A 22,296-nucleotide genomic window follows, 5' to 3' on the forward strand; every position below is an offset into this window, starting at 1 on the left:
CCCAATGGAATTGGAAAGAGGACTGGTAGGTTGGGGGAGGGGGGAGTGCCCTGGAAAGAAGGAAGGTCAGGTCCATACCCACACCAAGGGCTTGTCTGTGGTGATCCTGGAGGGCCATGACCAGCCTCTTGGAACTCCTGACTCCTGCCTAGAACGCAGATACCATGCAGTTCCCATCATGCATCTGTGGGACCCAAGTCCCAAAAAGTGCCAGAAGAAACGAGTGCTTACGTTTGGGGGGACAGGGGTACTACATCGAAGCTTCCACAATGTATGCTAGACAGAGTGAGAAAAGAGATCTATCGAATCTTGCATTTTGAGAAAAGAGATCTATCGAATCTTGCATTTCCCAGACCCATTCAGTTAACATCCCATGCAACACTCAACATGCTGTCTGATGAAGCCACGTGGGACGCATCAGATTGAATCAAGGTCAGTGACGCCTCAAAACGAACCACCTCCCCTCAGCGAGCCAGAGACAGCCCCCCGGGAGCTGGGGTGTGGAAGGCAGGGGCGGGGCCCGGGAGCATCATCCCGCAGTCCCAAGCACCACCAAATAAATGTGCAGCCCCCCACCTCGCAGGGCCTGCGGCACCCATCAGGACGGTTCTTCCCCCCCCCCCCCCCGCCAGGCACAACAGACCCCCGTCCACAACAGAAAACCTGCCCAGAAAACCCGGTGAGCACGCTCCAAGATAACCTCCCCGTACCATACAAAACAGGTAAAGGTCTTTATTGGTCAGCCACTGTCGCCCGGACGAGCAGCAGCGCCAGAGGTACAGAATGTTGTGTGCTGGGGGACATTTGTACAGAATCTATGCCTAACGTTACATCACCAGGGAACATCGTGTTCCTTACAGAGGGGCAAGCCATCTCTCACAGACTGTAACGTACCATTACCACTTCACACAGCATATAGATATATGCATATATGGAGAGAGTATATAATTATTTAAACTGTCGTTTCACATCTCTCAAAAATGGATCCTGTTTTTACATGTAGGTTCTGAATGTACAAGAAAGGGTCATGTGCTTAGTTCAACCATGCAAAGCTCATACGTGTGTCACTAAAGTACTTTAAAAATAGAATGGTCTCCTTTTGGACAAATCTGTTCAGAGTCAGGATTAGTAAAACAGTATGAAACTAATGAAATACCTTGATAGAAATTAGAAAGTGATCTGTACGGATGGTTCTGGGCATGTCAAGGGGCGAGGGACAAAAGGTACGGTCTTCCCTTAAAATCTGCCAGGAGAGAAGAGACTCTGGAATGGGGGGTGGTGGGGGCCACCGGGGGTCCAGAGGAGGTGGGTCTGGTCAGTTGCTATCCATTTCAGGCTTAGAGCACCACAGAGGAACTTTCCGCCAAGTAGAGATCTTATCTTACCCACAAGAACCTTTTTTACTGCAGAAAACAGTAAAGGTCAGTTCTCACTGGAGGTGGGGAAACCTGTCCCCACTCCTGTGCACGTTGTCCTAACACAGTTGGCGGGGGCAGAGGAGCAAAGGGGAGCAGTGCAGACTGACCTGCCGGGCAGACCTTGTTCCCATGAACACAAACTTGCCAAAAAAGAAACTGGATGTTCAGTGAAGTGTTGGCACCATCTGCCTGTGTGGAAACCTCGCAGTCCTCGCGGTCTTCGGATGCAGGGCAGCCAGCTTGGGCCTCGCCGGCCACTCACTCAAACATCTCATAGTGGCGGGTCTGCCTCACCCTGGGCACCATGTCGATGAGGAGTCTGCAAAAAGGAAACACAGAGGTCACCCCCACGTGGGCCTCCTGCAGCCCTGGGGCAGTAAGCAGAAGGCTTTTTAAAAACTATATATACTATAAAATTCAACCTTTTAAAGTAAACAATTCTGTGCATTTCAGTATATTCATAGGTTGTACAAACCATAACCACCATCTAATTCCAGAACATTTCTATCACCCTGAAAAGAAACCCCATACCCACCTCCAGACATTCCCCATCCTCCTGTGCAACCCACTGATCTACTTTTAGTCTCTCTGGCCTCTTCTGGATATTTCTGCTATCTGGAATCACCTAACGTGCGGCCTTTTGTGACCAGCTGCTTTCATCGGATACCGTGTTTTCGAGGTTCATCAGCACTGCGGCCTGGAGCCATACTTCATTCTTCTTAGGGCTGAGGAATACTCCACTGGATGGCCCTACTACATCGATCATTCATCCATCTTACAGACACCGGGGCTGTGTCTACCTTTGTCTACCATCAGTACTGCTGCCGCGGTCATTCGTGCACGAGTCATTATGTGGATGCGTGTTTTCTCCTCCGGAGTGGACACCGACGAGTGACCCCTGCTGGGTCAAACGCGAACTCCAGCATTGAACACGGTGAGGAGGTACTCAGCCGTCTCCAAAGCAGCCGTCCCATCGTACATTCCCACCAGCAACAGGGTTCTAATTTCTCAAACTCCTGGCCAACTCTGACTGTCCATCTTTCTTATTATAGTAAGCTATCTTCATGGGAGGCAGAAAGTGCTTTAACAGTCAAAAACCCAGTGCCTTTTAGAAATGGTTCTCTCGAAGGCCAACCCCAGCCTGGATGCTGGAACGGAGTCAGTGATGTCTGCACAGCGCTTCTTGCATGAGAGGACTCAGGCTGGGTTTATCCTTGAATGTAGCCCTTCTGCAGTGACACATCCGCACTGGAAAAAATTCTCTGAGGGGGTCTGGCGGAGTGGTGCTGCTGGGCCCTGCCCCCTGCAGCATCCCATGGAGCAGGTGGCAGGAGGCGCTTGACCACAAATGTGCCTCCCCAGGGTGTCATTACAACCCTCGTTAGAGGTAAGGGAAGGGGCACCAAGGGTGAAAGCACCACAGAGTGAGCTATCAAGGCAGCAGACAAAAGTAAAAGACTGCCCGCCACAAAAATACCAGCCCCATGCTGGGGGTTTTCTGGCGGCTTTTCTAGTCCTCTGACCTCACCCTGGCTCAGAAGGGTCACGGGCAAGGCGTGACGGTCAGGAGTGGCAACGCGAGCGCTCGTGGGCCCCGGGGAAGCGAAGACAAAAGGAGAACTTACTTGACGCCGTAGGCAAATATGGTGAGGCCGATGAGCACCCCGATGCTGCCGTCCAGGTACCAGACCGCCGCGTTATGTTTGAACACCTCTGCGCTCAGCAGGATCGAGAAGCCCATCACGCCACCCACGAGGGAGTTAAACCCTGGAGCAACAGCAGAGAGAGGCTGAGGGCAGGGCCAGGAGCCCTTTCTCAGCCCCCAGTGAGACTACCCACATGCCAGCCATGCCTCCGCATCCCAGGCTCCCATCCCTGCCGAGCCTGCGGGGGCCGGGGCACTGTGCACACGGGAGACATTCAGATCCTTGGCGACTTGAATGTCTGCGGGGCCATGGACCGAGCCGGGATCTTCTCAATCCTGTGAAGTCCGATGATGATCCTGCTTGGCCTGTGAGAGCGCTAGGTTACGCAGAGAGAGATGAAACACCGAGACCAAAGGTGACGCAGGTGGAGGACAGGGGGTGGGACTCACCCTGCTCCCATCTCCTTTCCCTCCAGAGCGCCCGTCAGCTGAGGATTTTCACTCTCCAGGAAAGGAAATGCTGAGTCTAGAATTTGCAGCAAGGTGGCAGAAAAGGCAACCGAAACAGAACTGGAGCTAAGGGGTACTGATCAGCCTCTCTCACACAGGGCACATCTGCTCCCCACTTCATTTGAGCTTTGCTCTTTCAAGAGCCACAGGGGAAAGAACAGCTTAGAAAGGCTGCTGGGGGCCCACCAGGCGTGAGCTGCAGGAGTCCTCGCCCGCCCCCAGCAGACAGCGGCCTGGAGAGAAGCTGCGGGCCCACGCATCTTCCCCACGACAGGCCCCCCCGGCGTTTCTGGGGCAGCCCTACCAGCTCCACTCAAAAGTGCTGGTGCCAGGTTCAAGCAGGAGGACTGGGACCGAACCACCTCAGGTTCCTACGTGGGGGGCTGTACACCAAGGAGAGAGGGTTCAGATGAAGGGCAGGGGAGTGTGGAGTTGAGCGAAGCTTGGGTCTGATCTCTTTCTCATGACCCAGAGGGTGGACTCCAGTAGGCCTCGCCCCCTGAATGGGACCGAGCTGGAAGTGGGCCGACGAGGACTGATGGCCTCTGAATGGGACCCTCCTCTCTTCCCTCAAGTCTGTCCTCTCACCACTCCAGCTCTCAGCTGATGCCACGACCTTGGCCTGCTTCGAGCACGTACTCCAGACAATATGTCGTCTTCCCAACACCAAACCAACACCCACCCTGCCTGCTACCCTCCCGCCCATCCCCCCCACCCCCGCAGCTCTGTTCCTGCAGACAGCCAACTCCTTCCTATTCCTGGAATGCTGTGCGCACTCCTGAAGCATTCCCCCTGGGAGAAACCGCCCCAGGCCCGCAATGTCCTTCCTGGACCTCATGACACCCCCCCAACCCCGGCTCTGCCACCCTTCACACAATTCCTGGAAGAGCTGTCTCCCCAAGCCCCTCCCGCTCTCTTCCCCCCTCCCACTCCAGCACCACCGTCCTGAGGTCATCAGTGACCAAGCTGCCACCTGCCCGGGTTCATAACCTGCGCTCCTCTTCGCATGGCTGGTGTCCTCTCTCCACTCCAGCCATCCCTTCCCAGTCGCTGCTGGGTCCTTCTCTCCCCTGGGGGCTCCCCTGTGCAGTGGTGGGAACTCCCCCTCCACCAGCCCTGCCTCCGCCCTCCCCCCACCACCACACCATTGTCTCTCAACGTGCTCTTTGGCCTGACCTCTCTGCAGAGCTGCACCCACTCAGCAGCTCAAACTGAACACATTTCAGTTTGAAAAAATCTCAGTTTCTGCCCGCAAACACCTCAGCCTGTCACTACCTTCTCTGTAAATGGTGCTGCCGAGGCCAAAAATCGAAGAGCCCGTCCTGGACCCCAAATCATCAATCCCAAATCTAACCCGTCTGGCAGGTGATCCTTACCAGCTGCTATCTCCCAAACTCCACCTGACCCCAGGGCACCTGCCCCTTGACTGCACCCCTGCAACAGCCTCTCAGCATCTTCCCTGCTGCCCCCCCATCTCCCTCCCTCTCTCCCTAGACAGCAGCAAAAGGCCTCCAATGGAAAAGCTGCCATTTCTGAATCACATCTAAACTCTTGAAGGCTGACACGAGCTGCCATGAGCAGCCCCTCTGCCTCTCCCATCACGCATGGCCCTCCTGTCCACTGCCCTCCACCCACGCCACCCCTGCAGCTGCCAACCCTGGGCTCCCAGAGCCTCGGGACTCACCCCCAGCCTGCGCCTCTCTTCCCGGGGTCTCCCACACTGCCTCCTTCCCGGGCTAAACCCACGGAGCCCTGAAGGGATTCCTCCCTAGCCATCCACACGGTCCTGCCTTCGCTCATTCTGCTGTTGTTTCTTCCCCAGAGCTCTTCACTTCCTAGCATGGTATTTCTACTTTTTTTCTTTTTACAAACATCCGTTTCTTCCCCAGTAGAAGCATAAGCTTAAGGACAGGGATTTTGTCTCTCTCGCTGTATTCCAAGTCCCAGAGCAGGCTGGCACTTCTCAGGGGCTCAGTTGATGGCCACGTTAATTAACGGATTAACAGATGGAGGGAAGGAGGGCCTGGAACATGGCTTCAGGTGTGCTAAGAGAGCTCCTACGTAGCAGCAGCCGGGCTGAGCTGACAGAGAGAGAGAGAGAATGGAAGCCAGCCCTGCCCAGGGTCCGTGACAGGGCCCTGGAGGGTCTGCCCTAAGAGGGAGGGTTAGAGTCCAGGCAGAGCGCTCACTCCTCGACTGCGGGCTGGAGCCTGAGGCGCCCTGGAGAGTCAGCCTCCCCACTCCCTTCTCCAGGCTGTTCAAGCTCCAACCCAACTTCACCTGAATAAAGGTGGTGGGGACTGGGAAAGGCAGACACCTTCACCTTCCTTCCATCTGGGGCCCACATCCTCCAACAGGCAGCCCAGGGAACCGCAGTGAGAGGGAGGCCAGGACTTGCCAGGAGCCGGGAGCTGGCAAGGGCTCTTCCAGCCGTGGCCCTGACCTGCGCTCTCGTATCTAGCTGGGCCATCCCTGCCCACCACCTACAGCACGCGCCCCCACCCCTCACCCACTGAGGTCTCCTCTGACAGCCGGCCAGCCTCAGAGCTCGCCCTGGGTGCCCTGGAGACAGCAAGAGAGCAGAGGTGGAGTGGTGACCCTGGCTTCACCAGAGATGTGCCCCACCAGCTCCAACTCCCAGGTCCAAATCTCCACGTCTTCCACCTCTAACCGTGGAGGCGAGGGACAGGCAGGCCCTGCTGCGTGTTGCCTCCCGGCTTCCCCTTGTCCAAGGGGCCCCTGGGGGTTGGTTTCTATAGCTTCTCCACGCTCACCTAGCTTTGGACAATGACGAAACGGGCTCAGCATCCTTTCAATGTCCACTCTCCACGCAGCTCCTGCAGCAGACTCTTCTAAAGTCTATGTTTCAAAAGCATTAGGGCCCACCTGCAGCCTTTCGCCATCGCCATGGAAAGCTCTGTGCCAGCTGAGTCCATCCCCGGCCCTGACGTACAGAACTCACTGGCCCTTTCTCCCTAACTACCCATGGTTTCGTCCTCTGCAATCCTATCCTTGGGTCTGCTTCCACACACCCCCCCCCCAAGGGGAACAGCGGGTCCTGAGAGGTGGGTGCCGTATCTCCCTCCTGTCTTCTGATCCATCAGTCTCCTCTTTCCCTTCTCCAATTATGAGAAGCTGGCATTTACCCTCTTGCCTCTGGCGGTCCTGAGTCTTCCTGTCCTTAATACATGGAATCAGGACAGTCCTCTTAAAAAGAAGAGAAAAAAAAAAAGGTTCTGCAGCCACAGCTTTTCTCAGAGGGCTACCAAAATCACCAGCAGAGTCCATTACTCTGTCCCAGGCTAGCTGGGCTGCAGTTTACATCTTGGGCATTCTCAGTGTTGGGGGAATTTTAGTTCAGGGGGACTAGAACCAAGGGGAAGACGAGGAGGAGCTGGCCATAGCCCCAGGGCAGACTGGAAGCATGTGCTCCCCACTCCAACTTTATCAGCAGCACAGGGGGGCCTGGAGCCCACGGAGAAGCCAAGCCGGTGGAGCTGAGAGAGGATGCAGAGAGCAAGTGCGAGTCCCCCCGCCGGCCACTAGGTGTCCGCTCAGCTCCAGCAAGTCACCCTGCCCGCAGCTAGGACAGGGCTGATTCCCCTTCCATGTCTAGTGGGAGGGGCTGCCCCTAGTGGGCTCTGCTCACCTTTGCCAGTGACGGAGCCTGACACAGCTCAGCTTTGCAAGCCCGCACAGGAACACGGCACCAGCACCCAGGGGCTAGGCAATAATTCTGTATCTGCCAGGCCACATCCTTCAGCATGGAGAGCCAGCCGGAACCCTGCGCTCACAGCCCTGCCCCCCCGATCTCCCATCTTCACCTCCACGGCCCACAAAGCCCTGTGGGTCACCGGCTTCTGGGCACTATCCCCACCCCTCACCCAGCCTCAGGGAGGCTCTCCGGATGAGAGGCTCTGCTGGTCTGGCTTTAATGACTCGGGAAGGATCTGTATAATTGAGCACATTCATTTTATGCAGAAAGTTCTAACTGAAGTTCTTCCTGCGCTTGAAAACCGGCAAAGCCTCTTGGGGTTTCAGAACTTGAGGGACTGAGAACAGTGGGCCAGGCACCTGCACTCAGATTTCCAGCTGTGGCTGCTGGCAGCTCTGGAGCACCGCTGCTGGCTCCTGGTTCGGAACTCCCCCAGGACCTCGCCACGATCCCCCTCTGTCCGATTGGGACTAGTAACGTGCTGTGCAAAATCCTTTTACCTTAAATAACACAAAGCCAGCTTCAGCCTAGTGCTGACAGCCAAAATCGCATGTTGACCAAATATTCAAAGCAACAAAACCAAATCAGACAAGATTTACTGCACTGCATGGCACAGAGCGGGAGTGTCTGGAATTTGCCCACACCTGTTGTCCCACTTTCCCTGAAGGTCAGCTTCCTGGCTGTAAGGACACAACCCAGCCGGACCCAGGTCACGCACAGCTCCTGCGTGGGAAGGGCCACCCCCCAGGTGACGGATAAGGCCCGCCCTCCCTCCCTGCATGGAAAGCAGTTTGCTGAACTTGCTTGTGTCTTGGAGAGAAGCCCTTGGCTCGCCCCCAGGCCAGACCGCGAGAGGGGCATTCCCAGGGCAGCAGCCACAGGGGATGCCCTCCAGAGCCAGCCCCTCAGAAGACCCCCGACATTAAAGATAGGCAGGGCTCCTGAAGCCCATCCTGCCCCCTACTCCCAAAGGGAGGGAAGGAGAGAGAGGAGATAGTTACACAGGGCTCCCCACGTCAGCTCATCAACGAGGGAGTAAAACTGGGAGCCCAGACAACACAATTAGCAGGAGGCCGTAACTACTGCTGCGCCGTCTGCTGGCACCCCCACCAAGCAGAGCTTGCCCACCCCCGGGGTCCCTTACGGGTAATGGGCTTGGGTGTGGAGTGCCCGCCTACAGTAATGCTCTCTGTCCTCCTGGGTCTGTCTCTCATCAGCCCCCAGGCACAATTCAACCCTGAGCGCTGCCCGATTTACAAACACTGCCACCGCGTCCTCAAATCCCCCCATCCTCCACCCCGCTGCCCTCGCTCTGTCCAGGCCACCGCCACCCCCACGGCTCCGCAGACTTCTCCCGACTTCTCCCGCCTCAGCTCTCCTTTTTCCTCCGCTCTGTCTTCCACCCTGATGGCCAGAGGGCTCTTTAGAAAACATTGATCATGTCACCATGTGTTAAATATTTAACAAAACCTCCAGAATCCTACTGTAGACTCGATGTCCTGCGGGATGTCTTGCCCTCTCACCCCACATGCCCCTCCAATACCCCAGACTCTCTCCCACCACGATCCCCAGCATGGCTCCCCCCACTCTCTGCATGTGGGCGGAACAGTTTCCACTCAAACCATCCACTTCCCTTTGTCACGACCCCTCCCTGGTTCAAGACTCTGATGGAAACACTGCTTGTGTGTAGCTGGTTTTGTGGGTGAAGATTATAAAGTCAGAGGTTATTCATTAGGGGCGCCTGGGTGGCTCGGTCGGTTAAGCGTCTGCCTTCGGCTCAGGTCATGATCCCAGGGTTGTGGGATCGAGCCCCACATTGGGCTCCCTGCTCAGCGGGGAGACTGCTTCTCCCTCTGCCTCTGCCTGCTGCTCCCCCTGCTTGTGCTCTCTGTCTCTGACAACTAAATAAAAGCCTTAAAAAAAAAAGTTATTCATTAAAAAAATACTTATCTTTGTGGTCTTCTCCGTACACCATATAAAATGGTAGGAGGTGAGAAGGACATGGAAGCCTGAATAGAAACTTAGCATCTGGAATATCCGACAGGAACTAAGACTGCAGTCAGGGCAAAGGGCCCCCCGTTCTGAGGCCCACGCTCGTGCTGGGAGGGGCGGCTCTGACTGCTGGGTCCATACCCAGGCTTCTGGGGAAGGGGCACCTCTGGGTGTCCACTGCAGTCGAGCGAGTCGATAAAATGCTGATGCCCTGCAGGCCAGGGGGCTCTGTTCCTCAGGGCCTAAATCAAGACTGAACGAGGAGCCCGGATGAGTACCCACCGCTGGGAGCCCAGAGCGCTGTGCTGACAGGTGCAGCCGCCCTCGGGTTCCAGGTGAAGAGACCTGGAGAGGAAGGCACAGAGCGGAGAGCGGCTGCTGGAGAACCCACGGGCCAGCCAGGCCTCCGCTCTCTGTTCAGGCCTCTGGGCCCTGGCAGAGCAGTGTCCCTCAGAGCAAGAGAACAGCACCCCAGAGGGGGCTGGAGAACCGACACAGACACCTGGCTGACGCCTGCCCAGCCTGCAGCTCTCAGCCAAGCACACCCTGGGCTGTTGATCCCCAAGTGAAGGAGGGCTCCATGTCCAAAGGAGGCGTTCTCTTTCCCAGGTGAAAGAACACCAGACCACAGAGATCACGGGAATGAACTCTCCTCCTCAGGTTCTGGGTCTGCCCCCAGAGACGACAGGGCACCCATACGGGGCCAGGGTCTGACGGGACCATGCACTAGGCTCGGCTTAATGCAAACCGCCTAGAGAGCCCCAGCATCTCAGTGGGTGACAGAGCCCCCAGACGGCGCACAGGCCGCGGCATCAGGCACGCATGCAGCGTTCTTATGGGCCGGAACCACAAGCTCTTTAGATCTGGCTCTGGGAGAGAGCAATCCGTTTATACCAGAGGGGTTATCTAAATGGGAAGTCCACTTCTGGGGACCAGGTGGGAGCCCGCACAACAATGGGACAGAAACGTGAGAGAGGAGGTTCTGATTCCGCGTTAGGGGCTGGTTTCCGCAGTGAACGTGGCACCCAGCACCGTGGCCGGCACACAAGAGCCCCGTACAACCTGGCTGGCCCCGGGCTCCTGCAGCACCGTGCTGTGACAGCAGCAAACCCAGGAGCTGATGCGGGCCGGCTCCTGCCTTCCCCCAGCCTGCCGCGGGTTCACCCAGGAGCTTGAGAAGCCAGGCTGGGCCTCCCATTGCCTGAAAGCAGAGCACGGAAGAGGACGGCCCAGTCCCAGTGGTCGATCCCTTTACTCTCTTAAACACCTTTTGCTGCTTAAAAAGCTTTGGTTTCCTATGGGCAAATGGCCTCCACAGCCCCGGGCAGCCCTGCCTTGCAAGGAGGCCACCAGCAGGCGCTGCTGGAAGTGGCATTTGAGGAAGGTTGGAAGCTGTCCATCTCCTCTGGACCCTGTGATGCTGTGTCCTGGCCTCTTGGGTTAGCCATGGAGGCAACACCAAACCTCAGCGTGCACCTCATAGACTGAGGCACTGGTGTAATTATGACTTCCTGGACCCCACCTCCAACTCCCAGAATCAGAATCTTCAGGGGGTCAGGCTCTGGAATCCGTATTTTTAACAAACACCACAGGCTGGGGCGCCCCGACCCACCCTGTTAAGAGGGCAGAGTGGAGGTGATTCATGAAATTTATTAAATTCCCGGGGTACAAGTCATCTGCCCTGATATGGGAACACTGAGAATCATTAAACAGCCTGAGGAGGGGAGAATAGTGAGGAACAGATTTCCAATTGTTGAGCTCTTCTGCAGGACCAGCAACTGAATAGCATCTTCCCTCACTGTGAGCTTAGCCCCCCAGAGATCAGGCACACTGGCCTTACTCACCATCTGTTATGAGTGCTCTGCTGGTCAGAACCTTCCCCAGCATAAACTTCAACACAGCCAGGATGCTGCAAAGGATCCCACTTAAAATGGAGACGCTGAATAGGAAATCATCCTGGAAGAAAAAGTTCCAGATTTCAACAGTTCACCTCCTGTTTGAACAGATTATCTGCAAACCACTTGCCTTAAAGATCAGCTTTGTTCCCTGAACAAATAATCAGTTGGGTATGCTGCCACCAGGTGAGAGTATCTTGCTTGTTCTCATTGATCAGTTAGTTACCTGTGTCACTGGAATTGGAAAAGATAATCAAAAACAGATAATCCAGATTTATATTCCCTTAGACCCTAAGTATTTCTTTTCCTGTAGGAGATTCGCCTTCACTCTTCTGCCAAAATGTTCGGCAATCACTGATCAATAACGTGATTGGATGGAATGCTAAAAACAGAGCATGCTATGTGTAGTTTTTCATAAATAATTTAAAAAGCAGCTGGAGAATATGGGAACATGTAAGTACACCACTGGACTAAGAACACTTCAACACAGAGCCTATTCAATTGGCCGCAGGGTCAGTTATGGCTGAAGCTACTTAATAACCATGTTTTTTCCGTAAATTCACACAGGGCAATTAGAAGGTTCAAATATACCCTTCAAGGTGTGGAAAAGTCATCTAAAAATAAAGCCTGCTATTGACGTTATCTTAGCACTTCCTATCAGTTTTTACATTAACTTTGCAAGCAAATGAATGAGTCACACACGCAAAAGCCAGCACCACCATCTCATGGCATTAGGGCCCCCCAGGCTCCTCAACTTGGAGCTCCCCTGCATCGCTCCCATGAGACACAGCCTCCAGATTCTCTCCAATATTAAAATGCAACTTACAGCAGAAATCTGATAAAGCATCACATATACAAAAGAAGTAAGATTCCTTAAGCATCTTACTACCCAAATTCACTAACCTAGTGCCAGAAAGCTGGGAAGAAAGAAGACAGACTGCTTCTCTGGCTTCAAAACTAAACAAAATTATTTGAAAAATCCCCTCTCCGGAAACAAGATATCTGCAAGGCAGCAGAGCATCTCCCCCAGAATACTGATCAATGGTGGTTGGTCTTAACATATGTCCCCAGATCTTTTGCTAATCCTTCTTCTAGGAGGTGCAGCTGAATTCCCTCCTCCCTGAGTGCGGGCTGGGCTGGTGACGAGTATCTAACAAGTAGGGTATGGAAAGGGGAAAACAGTGGCTTCGCAGGGGAGAAGGCTGGCAAGGAATCTAAGCCACGTGATCAAGATGAACAAGGCCATTAACGAGTTAGGCCAATAGCATGTGCTCCCTGATAGGACGTGACGGGACAAGGACAGGTCTTGGTGTTCTACCCCAAGATCCATAACCTCAGCTGAATCTTAAAAAAACACCAAATGAACTCACATGGAAGGACAGTCTACGAAATATCTGAGCACTACTCTTCACACACGTCAAGGTCACGAAAGACAAGGAACAACCAAGAAACTGTTGCAGACTGCAACCTATGGAGACAGAGGACTAAATGCAACATGGTGTCCTGGACTGGATCCTGGAGCGGAAAAAGGATATTAAGTGGAAAAGCTGGGAAAACTGGAAAGGAGCCTGGAGTTTTGGAGTTTGGGCAAATGTGCCCTGGTTATCTATGTGAGATGTGAACATTAGAGGCGGCTGGATGAAGGGTATACGGGAATTCTCTGTGACATCTTTGTGACTCTTTTATAAATCTAAAATTATTTCAAATTTTAAAGTTCTTTAAAATGGTCACCTCACTGAATTTATTATTATTATATTATTATTTTTCACCTCCTCAAATTATCAGTAAAGACGATGCCAAACCTAGCCTCGTGGCAGATCCCAAGTCCCTGCTGTGCATGAGGTGACAAAGCAGGGTCCACGAGGGGCAGGGGTGAGGGTTGGCTAGGGTCTCCAAATCACAACTCCTTTGGTGCAGGGACTCAGTCTAATCGTGGGGGTTGGCACCCACAGGACATAATGCAACATATCGACACAGACCCAGTTGCTGACAGGATTCAGAAAGCCTAAGCTGGGAGACTGACACAGTCAGGCACTTTGAGACCCCACATTCAGAGGCTGAATTCTCGCTTTGCTCACCCCCCGTACCTGAAGCCTGATTCCATCCGATCTGTTGGCAAAGCCTTCATCCCTAATTCCCAGATGTAGAGAACATCTGTGTTCACCCCATCTAAGTCCCAAGAAGCTGGGCATCTTGAGACGAGCCACTATGGCTTTAGCAGTCCTCTCCCAGGTCTGCTGGACGGGAGGCTTGGCTGAAAGGCAGCAAGGCGCCAGCAGACCTTTGCTCGCATGTGGACTCCATTGCTTCCTGGGGAAACAGACCTGAGCGTTCGCATCTCAATTCTCTCTTCCACAGGGGGGAGGGCGATACCTGCAGCCCCCCGCAAGCAAATAATGTGCGGTCCGTGGAGCAATTCGTGGTAAAGGGCCCAAGCACATGATCCACGCACTAACTCATTCCACCACGCAGCCTTGCTCAGTGCTGAGGGCGAGCCCCAAAGTATGCTAAGCACTCCTATAAAAGAAACGCAGGGAACTGATTACCTAGAACAAGTATGCATGGTGACTGTAAAGAAATCTGACCACTACGAGTGGGACCGCAGTGGCTCACTGAGGCTTCTGCTTCAGATCGCCCGTGCCACTGAGGCTACACCAGTGGGGTCAAATGCAGCTCCAGTCCATCTCCAGGGTCCCCGTTGTCCTTGCTCTGCTTTGCCCTATGCCCCCATCTCCCTCCTTCCAGGTGCCCTGCTAACTTCAGGGACAACAGCCCCACTGGCCTGTAAAGTCTTATCCCTGCACCGAACAATAAAGCCCATTCTGTACCATTCAGAGCGCTTCCCGTTCTCTGCTTGAACCCGAATTCCACTTCAGAAGGATCTTCAGAGTGCTTACAGAGATGTGGTGCTGAAGCTCCCTGCACTGGGTCTGCGACTGAACCCAGGTGGGACCTCTGAATAAATGTTCGAGCCTGGGTGGCCAGGATTGTGGGAATCTACTCATCTCGTGGCCACCCCACGGCAAGCCTCATGAGTAAGTTCACTTGCTTATAAAACCTACCCCCAACAGTCTGCAGGGGTCTTCCTCTGTCTTCCATCACCTCCTGCCCTCCACATATGGGGGCCAGTTTCAGATCACAGCTGGGAAGCCCCGAGGAGCTTGTGAACTAACGATTGGTAAGCCAGCCAGGAAGGAGGCATCCGCAGGAGTTGGCCATCAATCTCTATATTGGGAGGAGTGGCCCATCTCTTAGATGCTTGTGGACTATTCCGTGACAGCAGGGGTGAGGCTTTAGTGCACCTGTGTGAGGCACAGCGCCCAGCGCACTGCAGCACCAAAAAGAAACAAAGGGCCACGATGGGCTGGCCTCTACTGTGGGCAGCTCGGCTGGCCACCGATGCCCCCCACTCCCCAGAGGCTGCAGCTCGGGTTACAGAGTTGGAGGAAGAGCTGAGGATACAGGATGTATGGGCGTCCACTACTCTGCCGGCTCCAGGGCTGGCCGACAAGGTGGGAGGGCAGGAGCATCAGCTGGAGACCTTAGCGCGCCCTTCTGCGAAGCTAGGAGGGTGCAAGAGATCTTGGATGAAGATCTGGGCACCTGTGACAACGCCTGGTTAGGATGCTTAGCGGTGGGATCTCTGGGAAACTGAGGAGAATGAAGAGGAGGATTTGGTGGTGATTGGTGAGGAAACAGACCAAGGAGCCCCATGCCACCAACCTTTAATAGAAGGGAAATTTTTAAAGAGCAATTAAACAAAACCCTCCCAGGAGAAAAGGTGCATTCTTTCTCTGTGCCTTTAAGTTGTGCATCTTATGATGCCTTTGAAACGTAAGCACCCTGGGAAATAACCACAAGACTACCCACAGAGACTAAGGAGGAAAAGGCGGAAAGAGGGCTATTAGATGCAGACTGCTAGAGGGGCTTCTTGGCCCAAAATCTAGTCCTCAGCCTCCATAAGTTTACTCATCAAGGGCTCAAGTTTGAGAATGCAAGGTACGGGGTCTCGAATGCGTGCCCGTGTGTCACTTATGTCTGCGGGTCTACGTTACGTGTGTGAAGTGCTTTTATGCCACCGGGGGCATCGCCAAAGTTACTCTGTAAAAGAGCCCTATTTACTTAAGGAAAATAAGCTTTAATATCAAACATGTACTTCTGTAAAACTAAAACATAATTTTCCTTCATCTGCTAAAAGGACAACGTTTTCTTGGACTATTGGTCTTCTTTTCAAGGAGATTGTGAAAGGTTTTTCTTTACCTTTTAAGCCATCTGCCAAGAAAACAAAAGATTCCGTGTTTTGTCAAAATAATTTCCTCTGCTTCATGTTATCTTTATCAGGCCTCTGATTACTTAACAAAACTGAGTATCTATTAGAAGAGGTATGTTTTTCACGACTATGTAACTTTCTGTATTTGCCTTTGAAGTCTTTAATTGTCACTTTGGTTAAATGGATAATGAAGTACTGTTTCACGGTGACCTGTGATCCTATTTAATCACGTGTTTTTAAATCTTTGGGTAGTTTTGACAAGCTTCCCAAAAATCAAATTTTCAATGAAGTCTTAACTATGAAGTAACTTTGGGATTTTCCAGAGTCCCCAGAATATCTCAAAAGATGTGTTCTCTCTCCTTATGAAAGGAAGATGTTGAACTAATTAGGCTTATTTGGTAGGTTAAATTTCATGGGAAGCGTTGTCAAATATGAATGATGCTAAACTTTCCTTAGGGCACATTTATTTGAAATTCCTAAAAACCTGGTAAGTCCTGGTAAAATGCTATTAGTCGTAATTTTAAAATGTATGTCACAGAAATAACCAAATTTTTTTGTTAATTACATTATAATGAACTCTCTTCAAATCTTTAACCATGGCCATTTTTAAGTCTTTTGTCATTTACAGACAGTTACTGTTTTATTCTGATGCTTTGGCCAAAAGTGTTCCTGCAAGAGTGCGTCATCGTCAAGGAGATTCACGGAAAAGATTTTGATTAGTAAAGGCTTCTGATAACTAAGATCAACTTGCCTTCGTGTGGAAGGGACAATAATGAACATTTCAGTATCCCCCAGGCCACCCGCGTAGCCCCACAATATGTCATGGCCCTGTGCTTGTGTCTTCCTTCCCCACGTCAGTAAAATGGGCCCATGACATCAGTGATAAATGTTAACATGTGAAGACTGCCTTTGCTGCAGGACACTGTGCAGGCTTTGCTGGAATAGCTGCAAGAGGGAAAAAGTGGGCAGTGAACCCACACAAAATTCAAGGCCAAGTTGCTGCAATAAGGTTTAGGGAGTTGTTTGGTCAGAATAGATGCTCGTTGCCCCCAAAAGCTGTGATTAATAAGCTGCAAGCCTCTTCATCCCTTCGGGGTGTGAACGAGCTGGAAACCTTGGTGGAGATTTGGGTTTTTAGAGGACTCATAATCCCACCTGGCACCATGCCCCGGTCTCTTCTGCCACTGGTAAAGAAAGGGCACATATGGGGCTGGGGATCAGAGCAGCAAGCCACCTTTGAGAAGGCAAGAATAGTAATGAGGCTGATGAAAGCTCTGGGCATCTCCCGAACAGGGCTACCATTTGAGTTAGATGTGTCTGTGACTCCGGAAGGTAGGAGTCAGACCCTGTAGCAGAGACAACAAAGGAGAGAGTGCCCCTAGGATTCCGGCCCAGCTCGGGAAGGGGACAAAACCTGATATACCCACAGGGCAACAGCTCCTAGCACGTGCACAGCATTCCTCCAGATGGAACCTCTCGGGAAGGAAGGAACCACAGCAGCCACAAGACTGCTGAGAGCTGTTCGTGAGCGCTAGCTGTTAACCGGTGGCGTTGACAGTGGGCTGTCCTAAAGAAATTAACCCTACAGCTTAGGCAATGAGAAGCCAAGGGATGGATGATTCACAGGTGGGTCCTTGTGGGGTCAGGATGTGTGGAGGGACGTTTGGGTCTGCCTGCAAGAGCCTGAGGCAGTAAACCATTGGATACCCCTGGCAATCAAGAAGCTGATGCCCTGGAAAAAAATTTTTTTTAAAAAGCTGATGCCTCACTTCGGAACAAGGTCCAGCAACTGACCCTTGAATAGGTACAGAAGACTGGGTATAGAGTGGCCCCCACAATGCCCAGATGCGATGGCATATTGCCAAGGATGCCAAACTGCACTTGAAATACAGCGACTTGGTTAATGCTCCAAGCGTGTCCTACGTGTTCTAAACACCCAAGGCAACCGCCAAAGGAGTCCAAAGCCGATCACCAGAGCTCCCAGCTGGTGAGGGTGGCAAACTGATTATATTGGTCCCCTCCCTCTGAGTGAGGGTTCTAAATAGGCCCTGGCTTGTGTGGACACTGAACCTGCCCTAAGCTTTCCCAGGTCACCGTGCAAACCAAGCTGTCACCATTAGGGGATTTAAAAAGCCGAGTATGGATACCCTTGCTGAATAAACAGTGATGGGGGTCACATTTCGAAGGTCATGATGTGCAAGACCAGGCAAAAGAACACGACATGGAATGTAGGTTCCATCTCCCCTATAACCCAAAAGCAGCAGGGTTGGTAGAAGGGAAAAAATAGACTATTAAAGAAGCGGATTAAATTGCTAACAAGTAAAACCACCTTGATGGGTGGATGGAAGTACTGTCCCAGGCTTTCGACATTTGAAAGATCAACCAGGAGGGTCTGTGACCCCACATGCCAGACCCAGGATCCCTGCCGAGGCCCCCAGTATCATCAACGTATGGAAGCTTCAGTCAACAGCCAATGCCCTGACTCTCACTGTGGATCAATACGCTGGGCTGCTGAGAACACCAAGCCCCATCACACCAGGGAAAGGAGCTATCTACTGGAATTTGCAGTGGGATGTCCTGCCAAGATGGGTGAATTACTTCAAACCGCTGCATAAGGGGGAATTAATCTCCACTGGGATCCCATTGCCCTCATGCACACTGGACCTGCTGAAATGCACTAGGAATGAACACGTGCCACTGAAAGAGGCAAGAAAGTGGGGGTCCTGGCCTGCCATATCCTGACCCTGGTCCACCCACCTCCCCCGGCCAACACACACGGTACGTACAACCAGGGCCAGTTTTCATTTTGTGTTTTTTTAAGATTTATTTATGTTACAGAGAGACAGAGCACAACCAGAAGGGGCAGAGGGAGAGGGAGAGAGTCTCAAGAGGAATCTGCACTGAGCACAGAGCCCAATGTGGGGCTCGATCTCACAACCCTGAGATCACGACCCAAGCAGAAATGAAGAGTCGAGCGCTTAACCAACTGCACCACCCAGGCACCCCAACTAGGTCAAGTTTCTAAAGTTGCCAACCTCCCTATCCTCAAAGCCAGATGGGCATTTTTTTGTTTCCCCCTGGTACAATCATTTGACTGCCATCTTTGTTCCTTCTGTGGGCCTGGGGTAGGGTATAGCCACCCAGCAAGCCTTAAATGATAGCCAAAACACCTGTCCTTACTGAAATGTCTATGATGAGAAAGCTGTCCTCCAAATCGGATGGCCTTTGACACTATTACTGCACCATTATCCAAACAGAAGGTTCTCTGTTCCTACCTGATGTGTCTGCTAACGTGTCATCTTTATTAAATCACATGAGGGCACAAGTGAATACCCTGAGTGACCTGACCCCCAGCCTAGGGACTGACTACATCGTTTGGATCATGAGACTCCTGGTGGAAGAAGCTGTCACTGATTACGGGAATTACTGTCTGAATGTGCTTTTTCTCTTGCAAATGCATGCGCGGCTGCAGTGGCGTCTGCCCCGTGCAGCCCAACAGCTGCCAAATGAGCCACCTCCACGCTAAGGAGACCCCTTGCTTGACCACTCAGGGAAAAAACTGTGGAACAGGGGGCATATAAGATTGTAACAGCTGGTCATGAGGGGTGAAATATTGGAGGAGGTCATCGAGAACACATGCCTGGGGGCGCCTGGGTGGCTCAGTCGGTTGAGTGTCCGACTCTTGGTTTCAGCTCAGGTCCTGATCCCAGGGTCGTGGGATTGAGCCCGTGCTGGGCTCTGTGCTCAGTGGAGAGTCTGCTTAAGATTCTTTCTCTCCCAAGACAACTATCATATGATTTCTCTCATCTATGGAACATAAGAACTAGGAAGATCGGTAGGGGAAGAAAGGGATAAAGAAAGGGGGGGTAATCAGAAGGGGGAATGAAACATGAGAGACTATGGACTATGAGAAACAAACTGAGGGCTACAGAGGGGAGGGGGGTGGGGGAATGGGATAGACCGGTGATGGGTAGTAAGGAGGGCACGTATTGCATGGTGCACTGGGTGTTATACGCAACTAATGAATCATCGAGCCTTACATCGGAAACCGGGGATGTACTGTATGGCGACTAACATAATATAATAAAAAATCATTAAAAAAAAAAAATAAATAAAATAAAATAAAATAAAATAAAATAAAATAAAAAAAAATTCTTTCTCTCCCTCCCCTTTTGCCCCTCCCCCCACTTGCTCTACAATAAATAAATCTTAAAAAAAAAAGAGAGAGAAAGAGAGAGAGAGAATACATGACCACCAGTCGACCGGCAAACTGGACCTGAGCAACTGGAGGCTCCCCACTCCTTCCTCTGTCCTTGGAATGTGATCGCCACTTGCCCCCCACCCCGGTCCTAGAAAGTGCTCCAAGGATACAGCCTTGAGACAGAAATGTGGTGTTGAGGCTGGACTAGGTGTGTGACTGAACCCAGTTATAACCTCTAGATCAACTTTTAAGGTTCCGGCAGGCAGAAATTACTCGTCTTGCGGCTGCCCAAGACAAGCTTTGTAAGTGAGTTCCCGCGCTTATTGCACCTGCCACCTCCCAATCTGGAGTGGGCTGTCTCTCTGGTTTCTCCCTGCCCTCCACTTATGGGGGATGGTTTCAGATTCTACCTAGGAAGCTTCCAAGAGATTGAAACTAACACTGGCATAGCGTAAATGCTATATTTAAATGTGGAGAAGCTGATATGCAAAACTCAGGCTTTTCCCGTCCGTGGAATTATTTCTACCAACCGCCCCCGGCTTCCAGGACCAGCTCTGAAGAACAGCTGCCTTCCTGCAGAGACTGTGGCCGTCTCAAAGCCTCACCCAGACCGAGGAGGCTGGGCTCACTATTGCTGCGCTGGTCTGCCCCAGAAGAAAGGTAAACCCGCCGAAGAACGCACGAAGGACCGAGGCTAGCACAGGCCTGCCAACTCTCTCTCCCAAAGCCAGCTTTCAACATCCTAGAAGTCCTCTGTAATTTCCCCACCCAAGCCCACCTGGCTCTCCTCTCTCCACGGAATGTCACAGAGACGTAGTCATCAGCTCGAGACGTCATCGGTCCCTGCTATGGACTGTTTGTGTTCCCCTAAAATGCATATGCTGAGCCCCTAACCCCAACGCAATGCTTCTGAGATGAGGTCTCTGGGAGGTAATAAGGGTTAGACGAGGTCATGAGGGGGGCCCTCATGATGGGATCTGTGCCTTTCTAAGAAGGGGAAGACATTTCTCTCATGCTCTCTACCTGCATCCCCTGAGGAAGGGCCAAGTGAGCTACTAGTGAGAAGGCAGCAGTCTATAACCCAAGGAGAGATCCCTCACCGAATACTGCTCCTGTTGGCACCTTGACGTTGGAGTTCGAATCTCCAGAAACCCATGAAAAATAAATCCCTGTTGTTTAAGCCGCCAAATCTAAGGTCTTTTGTTATAGCATCCCAAGCTGACTGAGACAGTCCTGAATATAATTAAAAAAGGAGTTTCGAGAGAATTCCTTCCCGAGGATCAGGACGCCAGAGCAGATAAGGCTCCCGATGAGAAACAGCAACGCCAGCAGGCAGGTACCACCGCCGGCTTCAAAACCGTGCAGCACACCGGCGATGTCTCGGTTAATTCCCGTCGCCCAGCCAAGCGGGGACCTGCAGAGGAGAAACAGACGCACAGAGGCTGACTTGCCCAGGGTCACTCAGCTCATGGCAGGACCCAGATTTGTTCCCAGCTGCACAACGTACCAGACTGCCTCCCCTAGAGTCCCCATAAGTATCTCTCCTGTTACTGAAACCGACTCTGTAAAAACAGTGGCAGCCCTCTCCCGGTTAGGTATTCAGTCTTCCCTGTTAACAGCACTGGGCCCCCATGACTTTGCACAACTCAGTCTTTACTTAATAGACAGAAGGTCAGAGCAAAAAGGTTCAAAAAAATCAGCCACTCACTCAGAAGCCAAGGACAAATATGAATTAGAGGCAAGTGATACGTAGATTATACCGATGCCGGCAACTTTCTTTATGACCTTGTACCAGTGCAGTCCTTTTATAACCTTTCATAACCAAAGCTACAAACCACTGATATACTTGACGACACAAAAATTAAAACATATGCAGGGGATAGGTTATATACAAACTAGGAAAAACTATTATCACAAAGGGTTCACTTCCCTGACATATAAAGAGCTCTTAGAAACCTCTGAGAAAAAAGCCAAAAAAACTGACAGAAAAATCGGCAAAGGAACATTAGAAAATAATGAATTTTTTAAAAGATTTTATTTATTTGCAAGAAAGCAAGCAAGAGTGGGGAGAAAGGGAGAAACAGACTCCCCACTGAGCAGGGAGCCCGACGCGGGGCTCGGTCCCAGGACCCTGAGATCATGATCTGAGCCGAAGGCAGCTGCTTAACTGACTGAGCCACCCAGGTGCCCCAATAATGAATTTTAAACATATGAAAGACACTTAAACTCCTAAAAGAAATAAAACCAAAACTACACAGAGATATCATCTTTACCTAACCAAAAGGATTATTAAAAACTTTTGCTACTTGAAAGACACTATCAAGAAAATGAAAGAAAAATTATTCATAAACATATTTGTTAAGGATTTGCATCCAGAATATATTAAGAATTTCTACAACTCCATAAGAAAACAGATGACTCATTTTTTTTTAAACAAGCAGATTTGAACAAACATTTCACCAAACAAGATACATGACTAGCAAATAAGCACAGGAAAAGCACGTCATCAGTCAACAGGGAAATATCAAAACCACTATGAGATACTCCTACATACACATTAGAATCAGTAAAATTAAAGAGATGAGACCAACTGTGGTGAGGATGTGGAGTGACCAGAGCTCTCATATACTGCTAGTAGGACTATTTATCT

The 22,296-nt window shown here is 51.7% G+C and overlaps 1 protein-coding gene across 1 annotated transcript in view; it reads right to left on the reverse strand.

Moving 5' to 3' along the window:
- Positions 1-707: 707 nt before the first annotated feature.
- TMEM163 (transmembrane protein 163) overlaps positions 708-22,296 on the reverse strand; it is a 220,546-nt gene continuing 198,957 nt past the window's right edge. Inside the window, exons 6-8 of the mRNA XM_045783199.2 lie at positions 11,125-11,236; positions 3,044-3,185; positions 708-1,737 (exon numbers count right to left, since the gene is read on the reverse strand). Coding sequence (XP_045639155.2) covers positions 1,677-1,737; positions 3,044-3,185; positions 11,125-11,236 — 315 coding nt within the window. The 3' untranslated portion in view covers positions 708-1,676. The remainder of the gene's footprint in view (positions 1,738-3,043; positions 3,186-11,124; positions 11,237-22,296) is intronic.

This window comes from Ursus americanus, chromosome 1 (genome assembly GCF_024610735.1).
Source record: "Ursus americanus isolate L20-20 chromosome 1, mUrsAme1.1.p, whole genome shotgun sequence".
NCBI lineage: Eukaryota > Metazoa > Chordata > Mammalia > Carnivora > Ursidae > Ursus > Ursus americanus.